Below are 10,000 nucleotides of genomic sequence, written 5' to 3'. Positions count from 1 at the left end.
TCTCATTGTCTCTCTCACTGTCTCACTGTCTCTCTCTCTCTGTTCCTCTATCTCTGCCCCGTCTCTCACTTTCCTTCTCTCTCATTGTCTCTCTCTCACTGTCCCTCTCCCACTGTCTCTCTGTCACTCTCACACTGTTTCTTTTTACCTGTCTCACTGTCTCTTTTTACCTGTCTCTCGCACTGTCTCTCTGTCTCCCTCTCTCATTGTCTCTCGCACTGTCTCTTTTTACCTGTCTCTCGCACTGTCTCTCTGTCTCCGTCTCTCATTGTCTCTCGCACTGTCTCTTTTTACCTGTCTCTCGCACTGTCTCTCTGTCTCCCTCTCTCATTGTCTCTCGCACTGTCTCTTTTTACCTGTCTCTCACACTGTCTCTCTGTCTCCGTCTCTCATTGTCTCTCGCACTGTCTCTTTTTACCTGTCTCTCGCACTGTCTCTGTCTCCCTCTCTCATTGTCTCTCGCACTGTCTCTTTTTACCTGTCTCTCGCACTGTCTCTCTTTACCTGTCTCACTGTCTCTTTTTACCTGTCTCACTGTCTCCCTTTCTGTCTCTGTCTCACTGTCTCCCTCTCTCTCTCTCTCTCTCTTTCACTGTCTCTCTCTCGGTCTCCCTGTCTTCTCTCGCTCTGTGTCTCCCATGTGCACACACTTTCTCTAAGTGCGTGTGTGTAAATGCGTTTGTGTGTGTGTGTGTGTGTGTGAGGTGAAAAGGGGGGAGGGAAAGGCATGAATGAGGGGTGGTGGGTGGTGGTGGGGGGAGCCTATCAACAGAGCCCTCGCCGCTCTGATTATCTCTTCGTAAGGATGTGATGACACGGAAGCAGGATGGCGCGGCGTGCTGGAGACTTGAGAAGAATCCCTAACGAGGCTCGGCCCCTTTCCTCTTCCTCTTCTTCTTCTTCTTCTTCTTCTTCTTCTTCCTCTTCCTCGCCGCCACTCTTTTCCAATGCCAGCACCGAGCCAGACTTATTTCAACATTTCAAGACACACATACTGATTTGTGCGTGTGGCAGACAGCGCGTTGAGTGTGCGCCTGTTGCCCCCCCCCCCACACTCACACCCCCCACACCCCACACCCCCCCTCCATCTCTCACTCCTCTTTAATAATTGAGCTGATTCTGTCCAGCTTGTTAGGGAAGTACACAGCGGCTTCACACTCCATTGCTCGCTCCCTCTCACTCATCCTCACCCTTCCTCCAAGCTCCTCCTGTTCTTTGACCTCTGCGTCCATCCACCCTCCCCTATCACCCCCCCCCCCCCCACCCCCCCCGCTGTTGCACTCCCCTCCATCATCTCCTTCCCTCGCCTCCCTAGCAAAGGTGAGAGGTTGAAGTTAGCCCTGCAAAGCGTTGGGGGTTGGGGGGGGTTCGAAAGTCATCGCCAAGGGTCACCGTAAGGTCAAAATTCAGCACAAACGGGGGAATTTTTCCGGCTCAAAATTGAGGCGTTGGTGGTGCATTCCGATATTCTGTTTGTACTTTTATTTTGAAATTCAGAGTCAAAAGTTGGAATTTTTGGGCTAAAAGTCGGAATTCTGAGTTTAAAGTCGGAATTTTGTGTTAAAAGTCAGAATTTTGAGTTAAAAGTTTGAATTCTGAGTAAAAAAAAAACGGAATTTTGAGTTAAAAATCGGAATTCTGAGTTTTAAGTCGGAATTCTGAGTTTTAAGTCGGAATTCTGAGTTAGAAGTCGGAATTTTTGGTTAAAGCTCTGAATTTTGAGTTAAAAGTCGGAATTCAGAGTCAAAAGTCGGAATTCTGAGTTTAAAGTCGGAATTTTGTGTTAAAAGTCAGAATTTTGAGTTAAAAGTTTGAATTCTGAGTAAAAAAAAAAAAGAATTTTAAGTTAAAAATCGGAATTCTGAGTTTAAAGTCGGAATTCCGAGTTAAAAGTCGGAATTTTCGTTTAAGGCTCTGAATTTTGAGTTAAAAGTCGGAATTCAGAGTCAAAAGTCGGAATTCTGAGTTAAAAGTCGTAATTCTGAGTTAGAGGTCGGAGTTCTGAGTTAAAAGTCGGAATTTCGGGTTAAAGGCCGGAATTTCAAGTTAAAAGTCGTAATTCTGAGTTAAAAGTCACTCATAAAATGGGATAATTGTCATTTTAGAAAAAAAAGATCAATTATATATACTTACGACCAGCCCGAGTTACGACCAGCCCAACTTACGACCACCATCTCCAGACCCTATTTTTAACATTTTAAGAGGGGGGTCAGTTTGCAAGTCATTTAGCCTCCGAGTCTCTCGTCAACATTTTGAATGGATTTCGACTTACGACCATTTCGACTTACGACCGTTTGGTCGGAACGAAACTCGTCGGATTTTACCTGTACTCGCGTATATTGACATACTGCATTTTGTAAGACGACCACTGTGACTTTTTGATTTAAAGTTCCGGGCGGGGGGGCAAAATTGCCTGATGGGCCAAGAACACGGCTGAAGCGCCTGTACACGCGTGTGCGATGTCGTCAACCCACACTCCTGAAAACTGCAGGAGGGCTCAAACAAAAAAAAACACACACTCGTAGAACCCACACAAACGCACAAAGACAGACACGGGCGGCGCGTGTTAGGTGCGCTGACCCCACCAATGAGGACAGGAGCGACGTTGACGGGCGCTACAAGGCCGTTGCCATGACAACAAGTCCCGTTTCACACAGGTAGCGAGCACAATGCGGCTTCTCCGGCACACATAAACACACTCACACACACACACACACACACAAGGACATTCACTCAAGATTGACAAGACGACAGCTGCGTGCCAAGCAGAGGCCATTTCCTTTTCTTCCTACCGACATTCAGAATTATTCATCACGGTACAAGTGGGATGTGCCAATCGGGAGAGCGAGAATGATGGTGAGACATTGCGAGACATTGTAAGACACACACTTACACACACACACACACACACAGACTGAGCGTCCGTCTGCATACTAACGGAAGGCGCAGCATAGCCAGCGCACGTCTCCGAGGGGCCCTTAAATAACAAAGTGTCACCCGGCCAGACACTGACATTGACTTCCTTGTAAAGCACAAACAGCCCAAAATGGAGAACAAGGAGCCGATAACCACCAACGACGAACGTCTCTCACCTTCCTTTCCTCGCAGAAGTCGAGGCTGCCCTGTTGCCTCTGCAAGATGTGCTGCTGTTGTGTTCTAACAGCTAGGGGGAAGGTGGGGAATGGGGAAGGGGGGCGCTGGGGGGGTCCTGATGATGATGATGATGAGTATGATATAGATTATTAGCTATTTATTAGCGATATAGTTATCTAACTGGCTAGCTATCAGTAAGATATCTATTAGCTATGTGCTTGAGAGTTTTGAAAGGCACTTTGAAATACAATGTATTATTATCATTATTATTATTATTATTAGCTATCTATTAGCGATATAGCTATCTAACTGGCTTGCTATCAGTTAGCTTCCTATTAGCTATGTTCTTGAGAGTTTTGAAAGGCACTTATAAATACAATGTATTATTATCATCATTATCATTATTATTAGCTATCTATTAGCGATATAGCTATCAAACTGGCTATCTAGCTAGCTATCTATTAGCTATGTTCTTCAGAGTTTTTAAAGGCACTTATAAATACTGTATAATGTATTATTATTATTATTATTATTATTAGCTATCTAGTAGCAATAGAGCTATCTAACTGGCTAGCTATCGAGCTAGCTATCTATTAGCTATGTTCTTGAGTTTTATTATTATTATGATGATGATGATGATTATGATTATTATGATGATGATGATGATGATTATTATTATGATGATGATGATGATGATTATTATTATTATTATTTATTAAGAGTGTCTAGGAGCTTGTGTGTTAAAAAATCTGCCCCAGGGTCCATGTATGCAAGAAGTCCCAAAAGTCAGCTTCACCCTAATAGCACTGTGTGTGTCCCCACATGGTCATAAGGGACTCAAAATATACTAAATACACCAATAAATACACAAATATTGATAATATATACGATAACACTCGAGAGACAGCCATTTTGGTGTAATGTGTTTGTATGTAGTACTGTACAGTAGTTACTCACCAACCGGAGGATGGTGCTCAGCGACGCCTCGAAGCTCCTGTCGTCGCCCAGCAAGAGGCGCCCCTGCCGGGTAGGCTTCGAGGCATTTCACGGGCAACCAACCGCCACGAACGAATCCGGTCGAAGCTCGGCGGACGGGAAGTGGAACAGGTCGAGGAATAAAGACGGACGTTGTTTGTTTTCTTGGTAAAATAACTCGGGGGGGGGGGGGGGGAAAAGAAGCGTCGGGGGTGCGAAATAAGAACGGGAGTCCGCACGCCTCTGCAGCTCCAGCCGCCGTGTGTTTCTCTCCAGTCCGCCTGCACCGTGCCTGCTGTCAAACAGCATCCGGGGACTCCGAGAAACACGTTACACCTGTGGAATTATGGGAGTTGTAGTTTTACAACATCCAAAGCCGTTCTACCGCGAAGAATAATATTAAATATTTTATATAAGATAAAACAAACCAGCAATGGAGTTGGATTATTTTGCACATTAGACTAGATTAAAGATGGTTACACTGTCGCATATTAAAAGCCATTTTTAGAAGTATATGCTAGATAACCATAAAAACAGACCGAGTGACAGCTCAATAGCAAGCTAGCTCGCTAAATAGCTAACTAGCTACCCTGACGACGAACTAGCTTACTAGATAGCTCGATGGATAGCTCAATAGCTCGAAAGATAGCTCGATAAATAGCTCGATAGATAGCTCGATTGATAATCAGAAACAGATATTCACATTTTCATAAAACTCTAAGGTATCGCAAGTTCTTGATAGACAATCAATTGGTCACCTGACCGGAAATATAGTGACGACCATTTTTAACGGTTGCTTTTAATTATAATTTTTTAAAATATAATTCAAATATTTTAATTACTTTCATTAAGTGTACAATGAATTGATAACCAGTACATGGATTAATACAATTTGGTTCGACTAAAATGTATTTTAGTGTCTGTATAAAATGTATTTTGTGGATGTATACACACACACACACACACACACACACACACACACACACACACACACACACACACACAGACACACAAGTGTGAATATAAAAATGCAATTAATTAAATTAAAAAAAACTACAATTACTGCATAAGATCACCTTAAATACAGCTACATGTTAATTTCACAGATCTCAAATTGTCGGATGTTTGTTTATGCAAACAAATTGAAGTAAAAATGCATCAATAAAGTTGTGAATGACAAAATGATAGTAGTTTTATACTTTCACAAATGAAAAATAATGAATAATAACAATAATAATACATTTGATTTCTAAGTGCCTTTCAAAACTCTTAAGGTCACTTTACAGTCACAGGATAAGTTTTTTTCTGTGGGTGAGCAGCGGCAGCCACACGCGCCAGCATTCACTCAACCCCATCAACTAGCGAATAGATAGCTAATAGCCAGCTAATAGCTCGCGAATAGCTAATAGCTATCAAATAGATAGCCAATAGCTAGTGAAGATAGCTAATACCTAGCGAATAGATAGCCAATAGCTAGTGAAAATAGCTAATAGCTAATAAATAAAATATCAAAAGATAAACAAGACAGAACAAGACATCTAAGAGCCGAATAAACCATAAGACATGTTCAAGATGATATTGTTTCCAAATATATTTGATCTTTATTACAATAAACATGACAGAGGTTGAAGTCCACATGAAAATGTTACAATGGGGGAAAAAGGCCAAAAATATGACATATTTCCCATTTTATGCTTTAATTCACCCTGCCAATGAATGACTGAATAAATGTTGAATTTACTTTATAGTCTTTGTGATGTGTTAAATTAAAAAAAAAATAATCATGAGAAGACAGCTCATACAAAACCTAAAAGATATTCCTCGCCGTCTCTCTCTCTTGACTTACAGACACAACTCAAGTTAAACTATTATATTATATATTTTTTTTTAAGTGAGGGTGTGGAAGCTAATATTTCACACGGTTTTGAAATAACCACAACTAATTAATTCAACTCAATGTAGCTGGACGATGTCGCTGGCCTGATTGCCCTATTTGCCCTGGTATCACCTCATCAGCATAACTAATCCTATGTTGCCTAAGCACTCTGTTGTACGAACGATCCAAATTGAACCTCCACGTCTGGACAGTAGTGCCGAAACAACCAGTAAGACTTTAGTTTGCTGACGAAGTTTCTCGGATAAGAAGCGAAACGTCCGACACCTTTTAAAGAAGTACAGATGACGGCTGAAGAAACCTTTTCATCGATGGACCACTCCTGTACGACTGAGAGCTTACGCAGACGTATTTACTCTGTCAAAACGTGACGTTGAATCCATGAAGATGCGGAATATGCATGGAACAAATCAGAGATGGCGGATTGAGAAAGAAGCCAGGAAATAATATGCCAAGTCGCATCCCTCCTCTCCGACTATCTACATCTTCTTCCTTGTTGTCATGGTTACCCAGTAAAGCAACATCACTGCGGGGTCCGCTGAGCCAGCCGAACGTCCAGGAGCCTTCGCCGTCCATCCCGCAAGAATGCTGGGATAAGATAGCGTTGTCGTTGTGTGTATTTATTCCGTGTAGGGGTCGGATCATCGTGTCTGTTTTTGCGTACTTGGTCACAGGTTCTCGCCGGGTTGGTATTGTGGCTCGGTGGCGGTGAAATAATCTTCTAAGAAGGACTGCAGGTACTCGAAGGTGTGCCTCTCGTCGGCCTCGCGCCGCCAACACTGCAGCATGAGATCGTGGAGCGAGGCGGGGCAACCTGGGGCACAGGCCATCCGGTAGCCTCGCTCTACTTGCTCCAGTACTTCGCGGTTGTTCATGCCTTCCGGGGGGGGGGGGGGGGGGGGTGTGAAGAAGAAGAAGAAGAAGGAGGAGGAGGGGAATGGTGAAGTGATGCACGATGCATACTGAGAGTACAACATTAGGCACATCTGCAGATGTGATCTGCATGAAAATATACAGTGATACCTCGGTTTACGAAGCCCTTGGCTTACGAACTTTTCGCTTTACGAACGTTAAATTTAAGAAAATTTTACCTTGGCATACAAACTATTTTTCAGGATACACACAGAGTTCCCACAATGAGTGATGTGTCATTCGCGAGCAGCCTGTTCTCCTAACAAGGAAAATGGCAGCAGACATTGTTTTTTTTTGTCCTCTATTCCCCGCCACCAGTCTTCGGTTAAAGCCACGTGATTGGTCAAGAACGCAGCACTGAGGGGAGGTGGTTTAAAAATTAAAAGAGACAGGCAGACGACAGAGAGAGAGTGACAAAATGGATAGAAAACAGTGAAATTTGGACTCGTTTCAACTTTGATAGGACAAAAGCAGAGTGTAGACTGCAAGGTTAAAATTCTCATCAATCAGGCTCCACAAATAACGCACAACCCATAACCCAGATATCTGTACACTTGATGCAAAAAGCTATCAACCCAGCTAAACAGACCACAATTGATGAAGAACTAGATAAAATTATCACAGAGAAAGGAAACTGGCCACTCTATTCCATCAAGCCATCGACGACCATCACAAAGGTAAATAAAACAACATTATTATATAGTACAGTTTATTTATTTAATTATAATACCATAGCACAGTTATTATACATAAAATAAGGTCTATTTTGTGTAGTTTTAAGGTTTAGAAAAATTAGAAAGTAGAAAATTATGTTTTGTGAGGACCTGTGAACGGATTCTTCTCATTTTAATGCTTTCCTATGGGAAATTAATTTTTGGGATACACACTTTTCGCCTTACACACTCTGTCTGGGAACCAATTAAGTTCATAAGCCAAGGTATCACTGTAATTGCATTTTTAGCTCTCATTTATCCAAACATGAACAGGTGCAAATCTCCATAAGGTCCACCTACACAACTCTTTCCTATTCAAGGCACGCCGCAACATTTTTTTTTTCATTTTGTAAATGGAGACAATCCAAGACAAGTTAAATCACTTATAAAGTTGTGAAATGTTACCCCCCCCCAAAAAATAATAATAATAATAATAATGATAATCATAATGATTACCAGGATAGGGCACGCGTCCCTTGGTGATGAGCTCAGTGAGCAGGATTCCGAAACTCCACACGTCCGACTTGATGGTGAAGCGACCGTACAGCGCAGCTTCCGGCGCAGTCCATTTGATGGGGAACTTGGCCCCTGCAACCATGGCAACAAGGCAGCGTGCTTTTATATTCCCCTTTCACAAACATTACATAGGTGTATAACTATCTACCTCTCTGCCTACCTACCTACCTATCTACCAACCTATCTACCAACATACCTTTCTACCAATCTACCCATCTACTTACAGTATCTATCTACTTACCTACCTATCTATCCATCAACTAACCAAAATAACTACCTATCTATTAAGCTACAGTATCTATCCACTTATCTACCTACCTATCTAACAACCTACCTATCTACCCATCTACTTACAGTATCTATCTACCTATGTATCTATCCATCAACTTACCTATTTACATACCTATTAAGTTACAGTATCTACCTACCTACCTATCGTATCTACTTACCTACCTATCTAGCAACCTACCTATCTACCTATTTACTTACAGTATCTATCTACCTCCCTACCTACCTACCGATACATCTACCTACAGTATCTATCTCTCCCTATTTATCAATTTACCTGTCTACCAACCTATTTATCTATCTACCTACCTATCTATCCATCAACTTACCAATATAACTACCTATCTATTAAGCTACAGTATCTATGCACTTATCTATCTACCTACCTATCTATCAACCTACCTATCTATCCATCTACTTACTGTATCTATCTACCTATCTATCTATCAATCAACTTACCTATCTACCTATCTATTAAGCTACAGTATCTATCTACCTACCTATCTACCTATCGTATCTATCTACTTACCTATCTTACAACCTACCTATCTACCTATTTACTTACAGTATCTATATACCTACCTACCGATCCATCTACCTACAGTATCTCTCTCCCTATCTATCAACTTACCTGTCTACCAACCTATTTATCTATCTACCTACCTATCTACCTACCAATCTATCAACTACCTATCTACCTACCTACCAATCGACCAACTACCTAGCTACCTATCTATCTAACTACATATCTGCCAACTTACCTATCTACCTACCAACCCATCTATCAACCTATCTACAGTACCAACTTACCAACCTATCTACCCACAGTATCTATCTACCTACCCTACCTACCTATTTATCTATCTACCTATCAATCTGTCAACCTCCTGTATATATCAGAGCCATTTGATTGACCTTGTCGGGCGGTGTATTCGTTGTCCTCAATGAGCCTCGCCAGGCCAAAGTCAGCGATCTTGCACACCAAGTTGTCTCCCACAAGGATATTGGCAGCCCTCAGGTCTCTGTGGATGTAATTCATCCGTTCGATGTAAGCCATCCCTGCTGCGATCTAAAAAAAAAAAATTCACAATCGTATTAGAATGTCAAATGTGTGTTTTTCAGTAGTTTCAAGGATGGACGGTTGCTATAGTTCTATAGGTTTCTAATTTAAAGTCAAAAATAATGAAAACAAATGTAGTAATTAATGTTTACATGGGAACATTTGAAATTTTGGCTCGGACTTTAGCAGGCATCATGGAATTTCACACGTTTCATGTGCTTTTGCGGGCCGAATAAAAGGATGCGGCGAGCCATGTTTGGCCCCCGAGCCTTAGCTTTAACACGGGCGAGTTAGAGGGTCCATGAAAGGGTTAAATGTTATTTGTTAATTAATAATAATAATAATAATAATAATAATAATAATACATTTCATTTATAGGCGCCTTTCAAAACTCTCAAGGTCACTTTACAGTCACAGGATAAATTTTTCTGTAGGTGAGCAGCGGCAGCCACATGCACCAGCATTCACTCAACCCGGAAGTAACTCAAATCGAATAATAGTAAGAAAAAGAAGAATAAGACATTTAATTTCTAAGCGCCTTTCAAAACT

At 41.7% G+C, this 10,000-nt stretch overlaps 1 protein-coding gene and 1 long non-coding RNA gene across 5 annotated transcripts in view; one reads left to right on the top strand and one right to left on the bottom strand.

Annotated features, from left to right (window-relative positions):
* LOC148883139 (uncharacterized) overlaps positions 1-10,000 on the top strand; it is a 253,706-nt gene that overhangs the window by 35,860 nt on the left and 207,846 nt on the right. The gene's annotated exons all lie outside the window — the stretch shown is intronic.
* yrk (Yes-related kinase) overlaps positions 5,647-10,000 on the bottom strand; it is a 19,442-nt gene continuing 15,088 nt past the window's right edge. For all 4 annotated transcript variants that reach the window (XM_089023133.1, XM_089023130.1, XM_089023131.1 and 1 more), the window contains 3 exons: positions 9,307-9,460; positions 8,044-8,175; positions 5,647-6,839 (listed from right to left, as the gene is read on the bottom strand). In XM_089023133.1, the coding sequence (XP_088879259.1) occupies positions 6,631-6,839; positions 8,044-8,175; positions 9,307-9,460 (495 nt within the window). In that variant the 3' untranslated portion in view covers positions 5,647-6,630. The remainder of the gene's footprint in view (positions 6,840-8,043; positions 8,176-9,306; positions 9,461-10,000) is intronic.

Source organism: Hippocampus bargibanti, linkage group LG20 (assembly GCF_051943395.1).
Source record: "Hippocampus bargibanti isolate YZ-2025 linkage group LG20, ASM5194339v1, whole genome shotgun sequence".
NCBI lineage: Eukaryota > Metazoa > Chordata > Actinopteri > Syngnathiformes > Syngnathidae > Hippocampus > Hippocampus bargibanti.
The sequence above is the reverse complement of the archived record's forward strand: the minus strand, read 5'-3'. Positions and strand labels throughout refer to the sequence as shown.